This window comes from Carya illinoinensis, chromosome 8 (assembly GCF_018687715.1).
Source record: "Carya illinoinensis cultivar Pawnee chromosome 8, C.illinoinensisPawnee_v1, whole genome shotgun sequence".
NCBI classification, from domain to species: Eukaryota; Viridiplantae; Streptophyta; class Magnoliopsida; order Fagales; family Juglandaceae; genus Carya; species Carya illinoinensis.
The window spans coordinates 11384980-11407771 of record NC_056759.1 but is presented as its reverse complement, the minus strand read 5'-3'; the positions used below and the strand labels follow the sequence as shown (position 1 = coordinate 11407771).

The following is a 22792-nucleotide window of genomic DNA, read 5'->3' as shown; positions in this document are numbered from 1 at the left end:
CCTACCAGTGAAAAGTCCTTACTAAAAGTTTTGTTTGCTCCAAATTTGGAAATCGTTGGGGGTGGTTTCCTTATCTCAAAGCGGCTATTATTCCTCAAATCTTGGAGTTGATCATCCTTAATCCGCGCAACCTCTAAGGCTTGCATCAAGGTTTTCGACTTTTTAAGCTTTACCTTCACTGCCAATTCACTCTTCAATCCTCCCATAAAAGTTTCAATGAGGGCTTTTTTTGACCATCCATGTATCATTGTAGACAAATATTCAAACTCCTTTTGATAATCCCTTAAAGATCCCGTTTGCATGATTTTTGAGAGAGTCTCATGATAATCCATATATTCGGTTGGTCTGAAACTCCCCAAGAGCTCCTTGACAAATTTTCGTCATTTCAATTCCCTCCTTTGAATTCTATAGGTTTTCTTTATTCATTGCCACCATTGGTTAGCCTTTCTCTCAAGGAAGTAGGCGGCATAGGACATCTTAGCATGACCCTCCATGTGATTATGCTTGAAGTATTACTCGGCCCTACTTACCTAATTGCTCGGGTTATCACCATTGAATTTGGGAAAGTCCATCTTAAGTTTGATAGCTTCCTCCCTTGGCCTTTCATTAGAGCATCCACATTGATTTCATTAAAGTTATCTTCAAAATTTAATGAAAAGTACATATTTTTCATAAATCCAAAACCTCCTTGTCCATAATCCTACATTAGATTAGTCATTAGATTCATCAAAATAATAACATAATATTATTTTTTTAATAATAATATTTTTATTTTTATTTATTTATTTATTTTATATTTTGCAATTACACTAGTAATATATTAATTAAAGTAACCATAATCATTGCAAGAATAGAACAGGTAAATATTTGCAAAATGTCAGACACAAAAATTTGGAGAAAATGTCGTGATATTGTATCAAAATTAAAGTAAAAGCTTCTTCAAATTGCCTACTTAAAAAATGAGTGGATTGCAGTAGCCGAATTGTCTCATCACACCAAACTCGATTGCTGCACTGTAGAAACGAGAGAGAGATAAAGATGAAAAGAAAAGATGCAAGGAGGGAGGAAGTGGAGAGAGAGAATGAAAAATAAAATAAAAAGCCGTTCGGTATTAAAGTTCAATAAAATAAACAGTTGATGAATAAACAATAGGTATTCAAATTTGGTGATAAATGGGAATCTATTGTAACTCATAGTTTCACATTTTCAAGTATGGTGAATCCAATGCAGTGGTTTTTAAGTCAAAATCATCAAATTTTAAAGATTGGCCTCATTTGATGAGTCCAATGCCAGTGCTCTTACAAACGTCTATTCTCTCACCTCGATTTTCTTCTTTCCTTTCACTTTCTTTGGTTGATTCCTTATCGGAGCTTGAAGAATCTTTATTAGATAAATCCGAATCATCCACCCTCTTATGGTGTTGGCTTCTTCTAGACCCAACGAAACTCTTGGGACTATAGTGTCTCTCTACTCTTCTTCTATGATGCCTTTTGCTTCCATTCTTGGGTACTCTCCTCTGGTTGATCAATTGCTGAAGTACCTCATCTATCTTTTCAAGCCATTCATTGGTGGTAGTTTGTTGTGCCTTTAAAGTGGCTTCAAGGTTTTCAATCCGCTCCCTATGCGTTGATTGTCGATCAAACATGATCTTCCTCATTGGGTTCCTCTCCACAGGTTGGAGATCTCTCAATGAAAGCACTAATAATGGAAGTCTTGCTCGTGCTTGGGTATTTACAATCATGTTGGATAGATGAATCAAGGATTATCTCAGGACAACACCAAGATCCGAATTGGTTGGAGTATGAAAATCAAGACTAACTCGGACTAGCACTCAATTCTCGGCAACAAGTGTTTAAACTTTTATTGAAAAATAGCATAATAAAAATACAATGCAAAAATAAAATAAATAGATCTAGGGTTTGGCTAGCCATCCCTTAATCTAGATCTCAATCCAAAATAATTTAAACTCTTAAATTTATGGGAAACAATTTCTAAAATTAATGAAATAAATTTACTAGTTAATTAGTAAAATCCCTAATTTTTTGAAACAACAACTCGGTCACTTCCTCCAATCTGCCTCATTTCAAAAATCAAGTGATTTGTCTCATCCTCTACAATTAAGGGATTTGACTCATCCTATAAAATCAAGAAATTTGCCAACAAGTCTCATCTATAAAATTAAGAGATTTTCCAACAACTCGATCAACCTCTAGATGGTAAGTAGTTGGTCCTTCTTGCATCTCCATCAAGGTTGCATGAATAGCCCCAAAACCAGCCATTTTTCTTCTGTAAATGGAAGCCTGTAAAATCTACTTTCTTTTTAGATACACACAAGTGCAACTAACAAGCCAATAAATTTGGAATATTAATATTATATATATATATATATATATCTATTTATATGAGAAATGATAGTTTAGTTATCATTTTAAAAAAATTAATAAATATGAAACTCATATAAAAAAATTAATTTTTAATAATAAATTACTCCTTTTCAATATTACTATACAATGCTTGTGCATTCCACGACTATATATAACATTATTTTTCTTTTCTTCTTCTTCTTCTTTTTCTTTTATTTTTTATTTTTTATTTATTTATTTTTTTAAGGAAAGACAGTTTCTGTTAATTCAATCACACCATGTTCATTTAAGCAGTCCAATCTTTTCGTATCCAATCAGCCCCAACAAAATAATGGCGTCCTTTGGTTAACTACATAAACCGCCTTTGCATGTTTACCTCCCTGATTTTCAATTTCATCAATTCAATGTTTGTAATCATTTTCAATGAAAATCCAAAAATCTAACGAGACACGTCCAGCAAATGACTATAAAAAATGAGATAAAATCCTAAAAATCGTTTAAGAAGTGTAATGCATAGAAGTAAGCGTATTTGAGGCTTTGCTTCGAGTCATCAACGACTAAAAGTAAAAGCTGTTACATATTACCTAACATTCAATTTATCTCCAAACATTTTCTCGCCAACCAAACAGATAATTAAGATTGAAAAATAAAAACTCGATCTGATGGGTAGAAGTCGTCGTTGGTTGAACAATTCTTAATCTGAGAATAGAATTTTTGTATTAACAATTCATTTATTATTCAAACGAAACGAATTCATCATTATTTATTATTTTTATCAAACAGTCATATTTATTTATGGTATTAATTTACTCTCATTTTATCCATTCTCTTTTATAGGACTTTTGACATCGCTTGAGGCTTGTTTTGGTTATACCGTTCAAATTATTTTATTTCATTATAACCATTACAATATTTTGAAACTCTAATATAAAATATAATATATAATTTAATTTTTTTAAATTTTAAAATAAAAATTATATTCTAATAATATTTTATTTAATTTTTAATTTTATTCAACCCCAACGAGGCCTAATGATTCCATAATCCTCCCTCTATCTAATTTACTTTATCAAATTCTACCAAATCACAAAGTAATAGTTGGGATGCAAGCTTGACTTTTAGGACTTTTTTAAAAAAAAAGTCAAGTAAACTTGTGAGGGAAGAATCTCATTTTTCAGATAATGCCAACCATTCCTAGAGATTTATAGATCAACAAACCATATGAGAAAAAACAAAATGTAGTCATTGAAGTAAGCAAATTCTAGTCTGAAAATCATTGTTTATTTCTTATTTTCCACAATTTTGGACCATTCTGCTTATTTCTTTATGCAAAAAAACCAACTCAAGGAAGGCAAGTCCAAGGCAAAGGACGTTCCCAATGCAAACAATCAAACTTTAATCACTATTTTCTATCTTACATTTTTTTAGTTTTTGGCCAATAGTCTTGCCAAAGGAAAAAGCTAGTTTGCTCACTCAAATATACCACTCAAGTATTACTCAGAAAAAGAAAAAAAAAATTATTTTTTATTTAATGATTAAAAAAGTAATTTTTAATATATTAATATATTTTTTTAATATTTAAATATATTTAAAATTATGAAAAGAAAAGAAAAAATAATTTTTTTTTTTTTTTTTTTGCATGAGCGGCAAACCCAATGGTAACCGTTGGGCAGCATAGTAGCTTGGTCCCATACGAAAGCCTATTGTAAAAAATTAGAACTCTTACAAAAGATGAAAAAAAATTATTCATTATTTATTTTTTTATCATCTTTTCATCATCGCATGATGTAATATTAGATGATAAGTTCACAAATAAAATAGAATAAATAATTTCTAATAATTTAATACTATATTATAAAATAATGAGAATATAATAAATAAAAATAAATGATAAATAGCATTACTCATACTATTAAAACTGATACAAATTTTTACGACAAATTTCAATTAATATTAAAGAGATTATCTACTATTTGTAGTTTGAGTATTAAATGAGATAATAATTCAATTGGATTGTGCACAACTAAGACATTATCTGGAAAAGAAAATTACATTAAAAATTATTCAAATTTTTTCTTGAAAAAATTCATAAATAACGTTAATAATTTTTTTTCCCATAAGTAGAGTCCAAAAAGAGAATCTCCAACCCCTCACCAATACAATACCCAACTTTTCCCACTCTACAACCATAATCCCATAATAATTATATTAATTAATAATTAATACATACATAAAGTTAAACCATTACCTGTGTCTTGTCTATCTTCCATCTCCGTGTGTGTCAGTCGTGGCCATGGCTTGCTGCTCCACCAAGTCGCTGTTCCTCCTCTTCCTCCTCTCAGCCATACCCATCGCCTACCTCATCTCTCTCGAGCTCGCCAAGCCCTCCACCCATGTCTACCACTACCACAGCTCCGGCTGGTTCCGCGAGTGCTCCAAGTGGGACGATCTTAATCGTCGATTTCTCGTCTCTTTCCTCGAGGGTGGTGTGGGCCAAGTTTCAATTCCCGAGAAGGAGGATGGCGGCCGGTATCCGCCTGAGGCCGTCTTGGAGGAGGTCACGGTGGTGAAGGACTTTGACTTGGCCGGAAATGCTTCACTCGGTCTCGTCGTCGACCGGCCGAGGAACCGGCTACTAGTGGCGATCGCCGATGTCATAGGGAACCGTTATAGTGCGGTCGCGGCCTATGATTTATCCACCTGGAAGCGGTTGTTTCTCACCCCCCTGAGTGGCCCAAGTAAGTTAAAAACTCGAAGAAGAATCTCTTCTGCTTGGTGCATTCGAATACCGTTGTTTTTCATTAATTCAGAGGACCAGATTTCTCAATAAAAAGCTAATATATGACTACGAAAACCAAAACACTGGGTGAGAGCTAGCTCTTCTGATAGAGAGTCAGAAGGCAGAATGAACATATGACATGGCATGAATTGTTTTGATTCTGCGTCAATTTCAATTTTGTAGCCGAATTATGATTGTTTGATTTATTTATTTATTTTTGTTTAAGAAGAAAGGAAGTAACTTTGGGACGATTTAAGTCTTATTTTACTGGTTGTGTACGCTGAAGACGCTTGAATATATGCGTATGAAAGGGTCTCAGCTCGAGCGATTTATGCAAGTCCGTGCATTAATTTTTATGCATTTTATTTTTTCGTATGAGTGGTTGGTTTGTAGAGCATAGCTGGCCCTGATTGCCTAAAATCTGTCGCTTTTCTTAAAAAGCTTGGAACCCATGAATCCGTGGACCAGGTCTACATCGTCACTCATTGGCGACTAGCCGTTTTTTTTTTCCAACTATTTATTTAAGCCTTTTCTTGGCCTGGTTGTGATTCTGGGTACCACGGTATTTTGAGGTAACATTGTCACCGTGCGTTTGTTTTAGCCAACTTGGATTTCTCTAATTTGTGTAGTCAGTCTAAAGATTATATATGGAGCAGTTTGACCATGTCAACTCAATAATGGTTGAAAAATGAATGTCATGATTAAAATGGTAGAAACACGCCGGTTGCATGACATGATCAAATAATGTATGCTCACAACCATGATGGGATTTGATACACCTAACCATGATCTGGCTGGTATTATTCTATTTTTGAGGTCAAAGCACTCTCTATATACTTCATTATTGTTCTTTTTCCTCATGGTTTCAAATTTTTTTAATGGAATAGGCGATGAGAAATCTTTCGCGGATGATGTAGCAGTTGATGCAGAAGGCAATGCATATATTACTGATGTAAAAGCTAGTAAAATCTGGAAAGTTGGTGTTGATGGCAAGTTCCTATCGATCATTAGAAGTCCACTATTCACTCCAAAAGAGTGGTACAAAACCTTGGTTGGACTTAATGGAATTGTCTACCATCCAGATGGTTTTCTGATTGTAATTCATACATTCAGTGGCAATTTGTTTAAGATCGATTTAGCAAAAGGAGAGGAGGTTAAGTTAATAAACATAGTAGGAGGGCCTCTGACATTTGGAGATGGTTTGGAATTAATCTCCCCAACTAAACTTGTAGTTGTAGGGAATCCTTCTGGGAGATTAGTGGAGAGTCATGATGGGTGGGAGACTGCTTCTGTTGTGGCAACATTCTCTGGGCCTAGGCATCGATTGGCCACAGCAGCAACCTTGAAGGATGGGAAGGTGTATCTCAATCACATGATCGGCATGGGATACCCTAAGAAGAAGCATGCCATTGTTGAGGCTGTTTTTTCTGCTTGAAAGAGGACGATAGAAACAGTGATGCCATAGATAGATGTAGCAGTGTGCTGGTTTGCCATTTACAGTCTTCAGTGAAATCCTTTTTCAGTCGTAAGAGAAGGTCTCTGTTTCGATTTGTCCACGTGGATGCGGTGTTTCTTACCAACCTGGGTGGTCAAGTAAGTTGAAAACTCAAAGAAGAATCTCTTCTATTTGGTGCATTGGAGCTTTTCTTTTTCTCCTTTTTTTTATGATCAATTATAAGCAAGTGATTACAAAGTTGTAGTAATATTATTACATTGTAAAACACTGATTGCGAATGCAAGTTGAAGGTATAACTTTTTGTTCCAGCTATTCATCCAATGTGTCATTTCTTCTTTGTTGTTTTTGGGCGTTCCTCTCAAAATGTTTAGCATTGAAGCTGTATGCGTGGTAGTGCTAGTAATTTTTAGCAAAGTATAATATTGTGATGCCTTATATGATAAGAATAAGAGTAGATTGTGTGTGGAATCTCACATCACTTGGAAATGAGAAGTTCTTACTTATATATATATATATATATAATAATAAAAAAAAAAATTGGAAATGAGAAATTCTTGCTCTTTATAAGGTTCCAATGAGGCTTCAATTGTATCACATTTTGGAGTATAAGTGATGTGATTTGGACCTTCCATTGAGGTGTTATAAATGGTATCAAAGCTAATCCCAACTAGAAATGTGGGACTTGAGCTATGCCACCTACAATGGATGGGTCCAACCGGGACGTTGGGAATTTAACGGGGGAGATTGTGATATCTCAAATGGTAAGGATAAGGTGGTGGTCTGTGAGATCTCACATTATTTAGGAATGAGAGATTCTTGCTATTTATAATGTTTCAATAGGACTTCAATTGTATCATTGATTAGTTTTTTTGAAGTATATCCACGCAGTTTGACGTTATAAATACCCATAAAAATATCATAGTTAGCTTTAGTGTGAAGTTTTTTTTTTTTTATCATTTGTAGGAAGCAAATACCCACTAGAAATATTTTGCTTTGCTGTTAATAGCTTAATAGCTTTTAAAGAGATATTGGCAAGACGAGATTATACATGGTGTAGGCATGAATGGTTGCTGTCACTGTTTTAATAAAACGCATTGGAGGATTGTTGTCATGTTCAGCGACTCACCAGAATTGATTAAATGGAGTTACCATTGTTTTCTTTTGTTAATAGAGAAATACACAGAAATGTTTCAAAACTAAACTTATAAATTGACATGGCTTGATGTGATATGTTATATTATAAAATATTTTTAATTATAAATAGATCTAACGTATTACATCAAATCACGTCATTTTATAAATTTATATTTATAAAATCTCCATCATGTAGATCTTAGTACTCCTGTTGTTAATGCGGAGGACCACAATCTCAATGGCAAGTGGGAGTAATATTACTTTTATTTTTAGTTAGCAAAAGAATTAGGTATGTTAAAACCTATACTCATGTTTTTTTTTTTTGAAATAACCTATACTCATGTTAGTAATGATATGATTGAGAAAATCATAGCGATAGGTGATAGCTTCTAGTTTGGATGACTCAAAAGTGAGAACGTTACATCAACGCGGGCATGAGATTGAAATATGAAATGCAATGTAAAGCATTAAACTGAAAATGGTAGATTCACGTGAAATGACAAAAAGCACCCAATATTTGCATTAAATGGTACCATTTGCATTAAACTAAAAATAGTAGATTCACGTGAAATGACAAAAAGCACCGAATATTTGCATTAAATGGTACACATTTCCTTCAAATAAAAAGGAGAAGATCCTTATATCAATTATAGAGCCAAATTATTAATTGTTTAGATCTACTCCCTTTACTTTTAAAAGCATATCAATACCAATCTTCCCGTGGAAACTAAAGCGCTTGGATTTGTATTCTGTGGTCTCCTCTTAACATACGATTCATCACCATTTTCCTTTTATTTTCTTTTTTCTTTTTTATCAACATTTTCTTTTTATTCTACCCCCCTCTCACTTCTAGCATTGTAATCACTGTAATGGGATTTTTGTGTGAAGCACCCTACCCTTGTATTTCTGGTTTTAATTTCAATACATCATTGATTAGAGAAAATTTGCATGGACTATATATATATATATGAATCAAATTGTTGTCTCAATTGTGTGTGTCGGCATGTGGCTAAAGATTGTGGAACAGATCAATAATTATGTAAGAGAGAAAATAGTTTCATAATTAAGACATAAAAATTCTCTCTCTCACGAAAAAATGCTTTGATCCCTCTAATTATTAGGTAGCATTAAGATACGTGATACTCTCTATCATAAGATGTCATGTCATTGAAAAATAATCTTTGATGTAAATAATTTTTCACATGGAAGAAGGTAGTGGGTAATTCAATCATATTAAGATAAAAGAAAAGATATTTGTAACTATAAATTATGCAACTGCCTAGTAAAAGTGAAAAAAATATAGAACCCATATAAAAAAATTAATTTTTTACTAGTGGATCTTATTATTTTTCAAAGCTATTATGCGGTGATTACGCACTTCACGGTTGCATATAGAATTACTCATTATCATATTTTTGAAATTTAAATATCTTTTCTTTATCAAAGGGGTCATGTTTTTAATGTAAAAAAGGGTAACAAAATAATGGAGAGTTGGAAAAGAATATCTACAAACTCCACAAAATTATTGACAATAAAGGAACACACATCCCTTGTCTAACAAAGCCACTTCTAATGGAAAATGAATTATGAACCAAAATGACTCCCTAAGTGTAAGCCAAGTCCCTTTACTAGCAATTGTGGGGGTTCAAACCCTAACTATATATGGACCCAATAATCCCTAAAAACCATGAATGGCGTTATTGGGTCAGAAATTCATTGCCTTCAAAGTAGTTATAAGAAACCAAGAGTCTAGATTTGGCAGCATCTATTTAAAATAAAACCACAACCCTCTCCAAATCTCATATGCCCAACTCTAGGGCAGATGTTGGAGCCGTCTTTGCATGCACATCCACATCGGTAGCATATGCATCTCACCAAGAGGTTTATGGAGTCAGTCAACTACTATTTTTGTCAGGCGCTTAATTGGAACACAATCGTTGACATTATTGTGATATCTATGGCATGTCGAGTTTCTTGTTTTTAAAATAGAAAAATGATTTGTATAAGTCTCAAATAGATGAGACATGCGGAATCATCTCTAAAAAAGTCAACCATACCTTAAAAAAAAAAAAAAAATTAGTGCAATCTTTTTTTACCAAAAATAAAAAATAAATCTATATAAAATTTGTCTTTTTTTTTTTTTTTTTTTTTTTTTTGAAAGGAAAGACAAATTTATTACTAAGATTGAATTAGTTCGTTACACACTAACTCATCCATAATGGATCTTCTAATCTCACTTGGACCATCCTCCAGCCATACACTTTCACAAGAAAAATTTACTGCTAACTTAGCTGCTACATGAGCACTAGCATTTACAGATCTTCGGACAAAAACCAGTTTCCACACAGGATAGGCTGCCTTAAGCTGTCGAATGTCTTCAATTAGCTGGCCATCCCAAGAGTTGTCTTCTGTTTCTGAATTTACAGCATCAACTACAGCTTTTGCATCCCCTTCGAAACATACATGCATCAAACCCAGTTCAGTACAGAAGACCATTGCTCTATGAAGAGCATGACACTCTGCTTGGAAAGCCGAGGTGACATTCCTCTTTGGTGCAACCAGACTCCCAATCAAAGCCCCCTCCGAATCCCTTACAACCACCCCTATCCCCATTCTTCCCCTATCTCTATCAAAACCTGCATCAAAATTTGCCTTGTACCAAGGCCATACAGGAGGATTCCAAACCTGCCTGGAGTCACTAATATGAATTCTAGCTGCTGCCCCTGGAACTCCTTCCTGCACCTCCCTATACACAGAGTAATCAGCTTGTGCCTTAGCTATGACTGCATTTGGAGACTGAAAATTACCATTGAAAACCATTTCATTTCTCCTCAACCAGATACTATGTATGATAGTAGCAGCCAGCTCTAGCTCCTCCTGTTTTAGTTTCGTTCCCATCTCCTCCCACAGGGCCTGAAAATCATAGAAGTCTCTTCTCCATTTCCTGAACACAGAAATCCCACCCCACACATCTGCTGCAGCACAACACCCCCAGCACACATGCACCGCAATTTCGGGTTCACTCAAGCAAACAGGGCAGGTATTGTCCTTCAAAATATTTTTTCTGAAGAGGTTATCTCTAGTTGGAAGAATCTTATTTGCACACTTCCATACCATCATCTTTACTTAACATTAACATTTTAAAACTTGTCTAAAATTTGTCTAAAATAGAATCTAAAATTTGTCTATTTAAAACTTACCTAACATTAACTTTGAAATATTACTTCGCATTCTTTCTCCACACGTCATTAGATAGAAGTTCAATGGCAATTACTTTGACATAAGCTAACTACCATTAAAATGTCTTAAAAGTCTTAATTGCATTAATCATCTCTTGACTTCAGGCCAAGAACATGACTAGATGGGCCTAACTTTGCCGAAACTATTTTCCAAATTGTATTTCTTTGTAATTTGTAATTGATTTTTCCACTCTTATTATTATAATTGAGAAAGAATATTTATAATTGTAAATTATGTAATTATTACATAATTATTTAAAAAAATAAATAAAAAATGAGATATATAAAAAAAAAAATTAATTTTTTAATAATAAACTCTACTCTTTATCAATATAATTATGTTACACTTTAATTATATATAAAATTACTCTTATTAATTTGTTTTGCAAAATCATCCAACATCGATACGCAACCACAAAGCCCCACGTACAGACAGACGGAAGAAGCGAGAAACCCCACGCACGCACGCACGCCGACCACTGGCCTTAAGAGTCGCCACCACATGTGACGTTATAGCTTAACGTTATCAGCATGAATCGTAACGTTATGCTACAGATAAAGTTTTTGTATTTCTATATTTTCTTGTGTGGAATCTTTATGGTGCATGAATCATGTTTAAATTAAAAAATAAAAAAAATGTAAAGAAAGAGGAATAAATTAATATTCCTTAAATATTTCACATTATCGTCCGTTCTAAGGAAATTAAGAAAACAAGTACACCTTATTTTGGTATATATATATATATGATAGATCTTTGATTTGGTTTAAATAACAATATATTCTTAACTCATTCCATCTCATTTGAATATTTAAATATTACAAAAATAAATATTTTTCGATTTCAAATATTCAACTTTTTCGTCTAATCATTACTTAATTATTATAATTTTTATAAACCTCCGAATAAAATATAATAATAATTCAATTTTTTTAAATTTTAAAACAAAAATTATAATAAAAAATTATATTATAACAATATTTTAACTTTATAATATTTTTATACAACTTTTTATCTATTCTTTTCCAAAACTCCTTAAACATCTTAAACTCAAATCATTCTATTACTATCTACAAACTATTTCACTACTATTCATAAATTATTTCATCTCATCTCATTATCCAGACGAGGCCATGATAACTTTTTTTAACATGAAAATGTTGGGATTGTAAGGATGGTCATCCAAGTTAGAACTGAACTTATTACACGGAAGATAAATATTTTACACACAAAGAAATTACACACAAATAAACTTATAAAGTGACATGAGTTTATGTAATACATCAAATTATAAAGTTACTTTTCATCGTAAAATAAATCTAATAGATTAGATAAAATTATATCAATTTATAAATTTATTTTTATGTAATCTTTTTATATCCATACTAGATAAAATATGCATGCACTCTTTATTGACAAGGTTTAAAGGTAAAAAATTAATCGACAAAGAACACGATCACTAAAGTTATTAGTTCTCACACTCCATCTCTGAAAATTTATGCTCTGGAGGAGAAGCAAAGGCAACTAATTCCAAATTATTACAAAGAAGCAAGGGATTATTTTGAATAAAAGGTAACAGTAGATAACTTTAATAAAGAGATTATCCTAATGTCGATTTGGAAAGTGACGAAGGAAGCAGCCCTCTCAAGAAAAATAAACCTCTTTTAAGTGCACATAGCAATCTTGATAGTTGTGATTTTAATTTAATCTAATTTTAAAATGAGTCTAATATTTAAATACTTAATTTTTAAATTATTAAATTTATTTCAACTCAAAACCTATTTACATGTAGGATTTATAATTTTTTTAACTTTTTATAAATACATCTAAATCATTTTTAACATCTAAATATATTTAAACTCATTTTAAGTGAACTCTACCAAACATACTCCGCCGTCTTAACTCATTATTATTTATAAAGAATTCAACTCATCTCAATTTAACTCAAAATCTAAATTCTAGATAGAGCCTAAAGGGATAAAAAAAAAAAGACTAAACAAGATATATTAAGAAATCACAAGAATGATAGAAAATAAGTTTAAAAAAATATACTTCATAAATTTATTTATTGAGACACCAGATATATTGTTGCAGTGGAAAGCTGAAACAAGAAATAATATAACAGTAGTTTATATTCGAGATATTTTTTTTTTTATAATTATAATAAGTTTTAAAATAAGTAGTGTGTTCAGAGGAAAAAACAAGAGGATGAAAAAGAGAGGGCAATCGTGATAGATAAACGTTAACCACACTATTCCCACTACCTGCTCCCTCAGCAGAGCATCACCACCCCACATGCATGCGTCATTGATACAACCAAATCCTATACTGTTTGTCCCTTATTTATTTTTATTTTGTGACAACTAGCGTTGAAGCATCTTTTTATATGTGCCGCAGCCAAGTGAGAAACTAACTTGAGCATACGATGGAGAAGCAAAGAAGTTTCTCCTTCAAACCCACTAGACTATTGGTCTTTACCTTCACAATCCCTTCCTCTGTCATCTTCTTCACCTTCTTTACCATTTGGGTCATCAGAGGCACCCCTTCAGTTCCCCAAGAGATTCATTTCCAGTTCAATCAGTCCTCCCTCAGTTTGGGTTTCAGATCCTTAACTGTTCAGAAATTACCTGCTCCCAGTGAAAATTTTTCGGCAACTCGAGAGAAAAGTTTAATTTTGCTTGATATTCCTAACAGTATACATGAAAATACAACTGGGTTTGGCTCGATTTCAGTATCTAGCGGGCTACAGAGAAAGGAACATGGGCCCAGAGCTTCAGTAGTTGGAGGCGGCAAAGGTGATGGGTTGGAAGGTAAATTGTCAACATTGCTAGGGAGTACATCCCAGACTTCTTCTGAGAAATTTGAAGTTCCAAGTGGTAAAAGGGGTAAAGAGAAGAGGATTGGAGGGACTTCGTCCAAGAATTTTGTAGTTTCAAGTAGGGAGAAGGTTGAACAGAAGAGAGTAAAAGATTGCGATTTGACAAATGGGAGATGGATTTATGATGAAAGCTATCCTTTGTACACAAATGTTTCATGTCCTTTCATAGATGAAGGTTTTAATTGTGGGGCTAATGGAAGATTGGACAAGATCTATATGAAGTGGAGATGGCAACCCCACGACTGTGAAATTCCAAGGTACTGCTACCTTGCTCATTTTTTTAGCCTTCTACTGTTAATACAATTTATATCTCAAGGAATGTTTTGATGGTAGAAAAACCTTACGATAGAGATAAAGAACGCAGATTCTGGTCTGTGCTATAGGTTCAACGCAACAAAAATGCTGGAATTGATCAGAGGGAAAAGGCTAGTTTTTGTGGGCGATTCAATCAATAGGAACCAATGGGAATCCATGCTTTGTATGTTAATTGGCGGTATTGGAGATCCAAAGAGGGTCTATGAGACCCATGGACGGAGAATTACTAAAGAGAAAGGAAATTACATTTTCAAGTTTGTGGTAACTACGCAGAACTGTTCTCGGCTCTCTTACCTTTTATTTATTTATTTATTTTATTTTTATTAAGGATTATTTGGAGTATTTGATATTGAGTTTGGTTTTGCAGGATTATAAGTGTACAGTGGAATACTATATCACTCATTTTTTAGTTCACGAGAGTAAAGCTAGAGTAGGCCAGAAGCGAGTGCAGACCTTGCAAATTGATAAAATCGATCGTGGGACATCAAGATGGAGAGGAGCTGATATTTTGGTCTTCAATACCGCACATTGGTGGTCACATTACAAAACCCAAAGAGGGTAAGTGCCATTCTTGAATTATTGGCCTTGTAAGACCTAGGTTTGTATATGCTGCATTGAGAGATCCAATCTTTTTTTTTTTTGATAACCTTGGGTGTCCGGGCCAGCTTACCCACACCTCGACTAATCCCAAGGAGCCCTAAAGTTAACGACCAGGTAAATCCTCCAGTGGTCCTGAGGGGACTCGAACTAGTGACTATTGGGGAGCAAACCCAACACCTGACCAATTGAGCTACCCCTCGGGGTTACATTGAGAGATCCAATCTTAACTGTTTCAAATCATAGTTGTTAATTTATAAAGTGAAAAAGCAGTGGTTCTACACAACACTACACCTAGAGGGGGGGTGAATAGGTGTAATCTAATTTTTATGGCCTTTTGAAAATTAATCAAACAAGCAGATAATAAATGAAACAAATAACACAAATAATCAACACATGATTTTGTTCACGGAGTGGAAACTCATTTGAAGAACCTCTTCAAAATCTAAAACCACTCCGGGTGTAAGACACCACCTCAAATCCACTATAGAAACTTTAGTTTGTTACAACCAATTTAGAACACTCACAAAACCTTTGTAGTAGCTAAACTTGGCTTGCAACACCACGAGTGACCCACTCGATCTCTACACGCATGTAGTGTCGGAACTCCGACCTTCCTATAGCTTCCCACGAGAACCTCTCGATCTTTGCATCAACGGCAGCTCCGGACTCTTCCGGCCAACAAAAATGTCCACTTCAATGGACTCAAGTAAAAGCTGATTTTTGTGTATGTTGTGGTGGAGAAATGTTTTTCCAAGAAAGAATCAATCAAATGGGGGAGAGATTGCTCTAAGATGTTCTTGGAGGCCCTTAGGGTTTTTTGCTCTGATTCTCCACACATAGAACAGAAGCTAACATGTTCTATTTATAGTTCCCATCAAATGAGGCGTTCAAAACCCTACATTGTAAGTGATCTGGAACATTGGCTCGAGCGAAGGGTCGAGCGAAGGTCGAGCGCCGAAATCTACCTGAGTTCGCTCGAGCGCCATGTCGAGCGAGTATCGAGCGGTCGACTCTGCCTGAGTTCGCTCGAGCTCAGTGTCGAGCGAGGGTCGAGCGACACACTCTGCCTGGGTTCGCTTGAGCTCAGTGTCGAGCGAGGGTCGAGCGGTTGAATCTGCCTGAGTTCGCTCGAGCCGTATGTCGAGCGAGGGTCGAGCGGTTGAATCTGCCTGAGTTCGCTCGAGCCGTATGTCGAGCGAGGGTCGAGCGGTTGAATCTGCCTGAGTTCGCTCGAGCGCTCTGTCGAGCGAGGGTCGAGCGAAGTCGCTTCTTTTGACCAATAATGAGCACACTTCAAGCCCACTTCAATCCTTCCGCAACAACACTTGTTACAACACTATTTTACACAGGTTTTCACAAGAATATGCCAACACGCTCATTTTTCCCTCAACAATCTCCCCCTTTGGCATTTCTGTGACAAAACCTCTAACCTATACATATGATCTAATCCTAGCACACCCAATTAGATCCATATTCTTGAACATGTTGAAAAATTTCTGCACACGCTTAGCAAACGGTTAAACATACCCATTCACATATGCACAAAAACATATTTGCTATTCTCAAATCATAATTCATGTCAAGTACAGGTTTTAGAAGAGAAATATTTCATTAAACAACAAATCATAGATTGAGTTCAAGAAACATTAGTCAAACAATCAGCAGCTAACAAGAGATATAAATCAACAGATATAACCAAAAGCTGCTGTTCCCCCAAAACAAAAAAAATTAGTACAAGTAACACTCCCCCTGAGCAAGTAACACTCCCCCTGAGTTAATACTGTACTACTCCCCCTCAACAATATATATCTCCCCCTCAACAATCAATCTCCCCCTTTTTGTCACAAGAGGCCAAGGGTCTCAATCATCACCATCGGTATCCTCATCATCCTCATTGAGCTGCCTCTCAATGTCATTGAAGCGTTGAGTCACAAGTTGTTGCAGGTTGTCAACTTTCACCTCAAGGCTGTCGAACCGGGCGTCAAGGCGAGTTAGATACTCAAGTACCTGCTGAAGACTGGGCTCCGACGAACCGGGGGCTGAGGAAGATGGCTGAGAGCTGGATGGGGCCGAGGTAGACGGCTGAGAACAAGATGGTCGAGAGCTCGAAGGCTGAGAGGAGGGAGCGGGAGGGTGCTCAACACGGATAGGCTGTGGAGTTGTGTGAGCACGACTCAGCTGAACCGTCCTACGACCAATAGGAGCCTTAAGAGCAATCCTAGGCTCCTGAGGATGGAAGGCAACAGATTGAGAGAGAGCTATTCGGGTGATCAAACACGGTAAGGGCAAACCAGTCCGTGTTTTGGAGGACCGATACGCCTCAACAATAACCCGACACAAAAGACTTCCTAGATCAATGGAGACACCATTGATCAAGGCATACAGCAGACGGGCACGGTCAAGACCCACATCACTATTATGACCAGTAGGATCTAAGTTCGTAAGAACAATCCTACTAAGAATGAGGTGATCGGGGGTAAAACGAGCAGTTGAAATAGGGGTTGTCCCTTCCCAACTACTAGGTCGGCCACAAAGACAAGTAGCAATGACTTGTGGACTTGGAGGAGATGTCCGTGAGTAGGGAAACTCAGGATAGAGCTCACGAGGGGCATTTAGCAGAGTCGCTATCATGCCCGGAGTGACTCGGAAAACAACATTCCTGAGACTGACTTCAAATGAGTCACCAACAGATATGTCATGAATATTGGAGTAAAACTCCCTAACCAACTCCACAGAAGGAGTGGGATGACCAGTGGTCAATGCCTGCCACTGACGAGACTCAAAAATACGGGGAATTATAGTCTCGGTAAGCTCACCTAATGTCACTTCACGCTCGACTATGGGAGTACGATGCGAGAAGTTCTGAGAGTATAACTCTTGGGCTCGGGCACTATGGAATTGTGCTTGAACGGGTGCAGGAGGGTTTTGGCGAGGACGAACACGTCGAGACATGGTGTCGGCTTGGTTTGAGGATGATTTCGGGAGGAAAACACTTGTTTAAACGAAGAAATTTGAGAAAAGGAGGAAGAAAATCGCACGGGAGGGAGAAAGATGCCACTGTGCTCGAGCGGCTCGAGCGGCGCTGGGTTTTTATACCAGGCGTTCGCTCGAGCGAACTTAAAACCCTCGAGCGGCTGTCGAGCGGTTGTCGCTCGAGCGGGGTCGAGCGAGTGTCGAGCGAGACCTCCAGAAAAACACATTTTGCCCAGTTTTGAGGCACACAACACTCACATGACTTAGACAAATACTGGGAATGTCAATTTTCACACCAAGAGTACATATCAAATGTAGAGAAGCATCATATTCCCATACAACACGCAGTTTAAAACAAAGTATCACAAGTAATATAGACGTGCGTGTTTAAAACGGTCCTTGCTCAATCAAGAAATGTCAACCGTAAGGCGTGAGTGGGGTTGGGCTGAACATGAAACCATAGGTGCTTGGGAAGCTCATTCAAGACACAGAAAGTCAAACCTAATGCTGCTAGGACCTGAATCTTTCTGTTTAAATACTTGTCTCAGTATGTTCAAGAAAACAGAGAACTTATTCTGTTTTTCACCCTCCCTTTTCTTTTCCCCTTTTTTTTTTTTTTTTTTTTTTTTTTTTTTTTTTTTCAACTTCACTTTTTCTTTTCCTTTTGAGATACATATTTTTGCACAAATGAACCATGATGAGGTCATCTAGCCCGTGGTCAATTCTGTATGAAGATAGAGCTTCCTACCACTTTTGATTGCCTCCCCAATAAACTCACAAGTGGTGAAATGTCAATTGACCGAGTTTGGAGTGAAGTGTGTGATGCCAGTCACAGATTACACGAGATACTCATGTTCCAAATCTTTGTAAAATATAGAAATATGATACAAATCTCAAAAGACACATGCACTTAGATTTTAGAATTAACAACCCCACTATCATATAGCCCAATCATGAAGTGCATGTAGGGGCAGCAAACAACGATAAATAAACTAGACAACAACAAACAAGAAAAATAACCAACAACAAAATAAAACAAAAATGCATGTAATGTATGTAATGCATGCCTGTCAGTCTACAGCACCAAAACCATGTGTGGCTCGCGTCTTTCCCTTTTGGATGATCCACCTTGGTATCCATTTCTTTGAGAAAGGCTTTTCAATTTTCTTGGTGTGCCTCTTAAGCTCAAAACAGTTTGGTCGGATGTGACCAATCTTACCACAATGATGACACACGGGGCTTGCTTTGTGAGGTCTTTGTCTCAAGAAGGTTGAGACATTCTTAGAGTCATTCATGTAATTCTTACCCCTTCCAGAAGGATAAGCAGTTCTACTATTAACAAATGCAGGAGCATGCACAAAATGACTCATTAATTTAAAACAGTTTGGTCTAATATGGCCTAGCTTCCCACAATGATGACATATGGGGCTCATGTTGCGAGCTCCTTGTCTTTTGGGAGGAGGAACAGACTTTTGCACTTGCACAGGCTTCTTGCCCTTTTCAGATGGATGAGCCTTCTTTTTCTCAGTCATTTCAGGAACAAACACTGTGGTTCTCACATTTTTACCGAAAGCTTTTGAGCTTGAAGGAGCATCAGGATTCTCTTCAAAATAGCCTAAACCACTTTTATCACTAGATGACTTTCCTAAACCTAGGATTTTGTCAAGCTGGTTTGTCCCAATGGAGAATTTTTGCAACTTAGTATTTAACAAAGTTAGCTCATTTTCATGAGTTGTCACTTTATCTTCCAAAGTCACATTTCTCTTTTGCAACTCATCTGTTAGACCAATGGCTTCTCTCAGTTTGCTCTGAAGCCCTTCATTTTCTCTTTTGCATAAATCTATTTCCTCAATATGTGCTTTATTGAGTTTCCTCAATTTCACACATTCCTTGTACAACTTCTCATAGATTTCCTGCAAGTCATCTTCATCCCCGGATTCATTTTCAGAAACACTCTCAATTTCAACCACAGATTCACTGTTATGACTTTTTCCTGCAACAGAGGAAGTGAAAGCCATGTAGTTGAAATTTTTCTTCCTGGGAGAACTCTCTTGTGAGTCACTTGACTCAGACTCACTATCAGTCAAGGAAGCAGCATTCGCTTTCTCTTTGGCCCTTTTGTAATTTGCACACTCAAGTCGAATGTGACCAAAACCATGACATTCATGGCACTGAATATTGTCATTGACAGCTCTAGTTTCTCTCTTATACCTCCCTTCTCGGTTTTCTGAACTAGAACCTCCATTGATACCCTTGAACCTTCTCTTTTCTTGTCTTGGGTTTTTCTGGGCAAACATCTTCCTGAATTTTTTAGCATAAAATGCTATCTCCTTGTCACTCATGGCAAGTTCGTCAGAAGATTCACCAGACTCTTCTCTAATAGCTTTGAGGGCTATGGACTTGTTTTTCTTATCCATAGGAAGAGTATGTTCATAGGTTTGTAAGGAACCCACCAACTCTTCAACTCTCATGTTGTCCAAGTCTTTGCTTTCTTCTATAGCAGTGACTTTGGGACGAAACCTCTCAGGAAGAGATCTAAGGACTTTTCTCACAATTCTGTCCTCAGGAATTCTATCCCCTAAATTAAAACGGGAATTGACAATATCATTAAGTTTGCTATAGAAGACATCAAAAGTTTCATCATCCTTCATCCTAAGTTCTTCAAAGTTGGTGGTCAGCATTTGAAGTTTAGAATTTTTTACAGCCTTGGTACCTTCATGGGTAACCTCAAGAATGTCCCATGCCTCTTTGCAATTTTCACACATGGAGATTCTTTTGAACTCCTCCTGGGACACGGCCATGAATATCGCATTTAGGCCTTTGCTATTCCAACTACACTCGTTGACTTCATCCCTAGAGTAATTTTCCACACCCTTGGAGGTTTCGACTCCCTCAATGAATACAACCGGTTGTTTCCATCCCTTTGTTACAGAGGTCCACACTCGTTCATCCACAGACTTAAGGAAAGCTCTCATTCGAACCTTCCAATACGCATAGTTACTTCCATCAAAAAATGGTGGAGATGTGAGTGATTGAGACCTATCCATATACACCACTACAGCAGGATCACACTCAGGAACTAAATCCTAGCGGAGTGAACCCGCTCTGATACCAATTGAAAAAGCAGTGGTTCTACACAACACTACACCTAGAGGGGGGGTGAATAGGTGTAATCTAATTTTTATGGCCTTTTGAAAATTAATCAAACAAGCAGATAATAAATGAAACAAATAACACAAATAATCAACACATGATTTTGTTCACGGAGTGGAAACTCATTTGAAGAACCTCTTCAAAATCTAAAACCACTCCGGGTGTAAGACACCACCTCAAATCCACTATAGAAACTTTAGTTTGTTACAACCAATTTAGAACACTCACAAAACCTTTGTAGTAGCTAAACTTGGCTTGCAACACCACGAGTGACCCACTCGATCTCTACACGCATGTAGTGTCGGAACTCCGACCTTCCTATAGCTTCCCACGAGAACCTCTCGATCTTTGCATCAACGGCAGCTCCGGACTCTTCCGGCCAACAAAAATGTCCACTTCAATGGACTCAAGTAAAAGCTGATTTTTGTGTATGTTGTGGTGGAGAAATGTTTTTCCAAGAAAGAATCAATCAAATGGGGGAGAGATTGCTCTAAGATGTTCTTGGAGGCCCTTAGGGTTTTTTGCTCTGATTCTCCACACATAGAACAGAAGCTAACATGTTCTATTTATAGTTCCCATCAAATGAGGCGTTCAAAACCCTACATTGTAAGTGATCTGGAACATTGGCTCGAGCGAAGGGTCGAGCGAAGGTCGAGCGCCGAAATCTACCTGAGTTCGCTCGAGCGCCATGTCGAGCGAGTATCGAGCGGTCGACTCTGCCTGAGTTCGCTCGAGCTCAGTGTCGAGCGAGGGTCGAGCGACACACTCTGCCTGGGTTCGCTTGAGCTCAGTGTCGAGCGAGGGTCGAGCGGTTGAATCTGCCTGAGTTCGCTCGAGCCGTATGTCGAGCGAGGGTCGAGCGGTTGAATCTGCCTGAGTTCGCTCGAGCGCTCTGTCGAGCGAGGGTCGAGCGAAGTCGCTTCTTTTGACCAATAATGAGCACACTTCAAGCCCACTTCAATCCTTCCGCAACAACACTTGTTACAACACTATTTTACACAGGTTTTCACAAGAATATGCCAACACGCTCATTTTTCCCTCAACATAAAGCAATATATTCTTATTTATCTTTATATTTTGTCAAAAGCATAGCTATTCTTCATAGTTGCTTTATTTTCATTTGTACTAAGCATTGAAGGATGGCTAATAATTGAAGGGTACTGTTTTTCATGTTTAAATTATTGTTTTTAACATCTGGTTGTCTTATAACAGGATCAATTACTACCAGGAAGGGAACCAAGTTCATCCACGACTCGATGTTTCCACGGCTTTCAGAAGAGCTCTGATGACTTGGGCATCATGGGTTGATAAGTACATCAATCCCAGAAAAACCCGAGTTTTCTTTCGGAGTTCGGCACCTTCCCATTTCAGGTTTGCCCTTTTACACTTCCATTAACATGATGGTAGTTGTCAAGTCTCTTCGTGCCAGTAGCTGAGTAGTGTATCATTTGAAATGAATAGGGGAGGACAATGGAATTCAGGCGGGCATTGTGAGGAAGCTAGTCAACCCCTCAACAAAACTTCAATCACTAGTTACCCAGAGAAGAATATCATTGTAGAGCAAGTCATAAAGCAGATGAAAACTCCTGTGACTTTCTTGAATATTACTCATTTGTCAGGGTATAGGATAGATGGTCATCCATCAAGATATGGAGGAAAATCAGGAAAGCGCTCTTCTTCAAACATTCAAGATTGTAGTCATTGGTGTCTTCCTGGTGTCCCTGATACATGGAATGAGATTTTGTATTTTCTTCTCCAATCTAATCCATAGTAAACTCGTCTTGTTTCTATACTCGGTGTTTTCTTACAACCTCTGTTGGCCGTTTGATTTTTGCGGCAAGCTTGCAGATTACATTTTTCAGCCACCCATTGCCCACACCAACTAGCTTATCGGATGCGTATCC

At 36.7% G+C, this 22792-nt stretch overlaps 3 protein-coding genes across 3 annotated transcripts; 2 read left to right on the top strand and 1 right to left on the bottom strand.

The window, feature by feature from the left end:
- Positions 1–4575: 4575 nt before the first annotated feature.
- On the top strand, positions 4576–6914 carry LOC122274402 (the record flags this gene model as incomplete). Its single annotated transcript, XM_043083444.1, has 2 exons — positions 4576–5101; positions 6030–6914. Coding segments are annotated over 2 exons (1074 nt in total), but the record flags the coding sequence as incomplete, so codon positions are not given.
- A 2996-nt stretch (positions 6915–9910) lies between these two features.
- On the bottom strand, positions 9911–10849 carry LOC122274401. The gene has a single exon (XM_043083443.1). The coding sequence runs from the start codon at positions 10847–10849 to the stop codon at positions 9911–9913; it is 939 nt and encodes a 312-aa protein (XP_042939377.1).
- A 2489-nt stretch (positions 10850–13338) lies between these two features.
- LOC122318335 (protein trichome birefringence-like 6) lies at positions 13339–22678 on the top strand. Its single transcript, XM_043135589.1, has 5 exons — positions 13339–14104; positions 14231–14423; positions 14530–14720; positions 22101–22259; positions 22350–22678. Exons 1-5 carry the CDS (start codon positions 13395–13397, stop codon positions 22657–22659), a joined length of 1563 nt encoding a protein of 520 aa, XP_042991523.1. The 5' UTR covers positions 13339–13394; the 3' UTR covers positions 22660–22678.
- Positions 22679–22792: the final 114 nt, after the last annotated feature.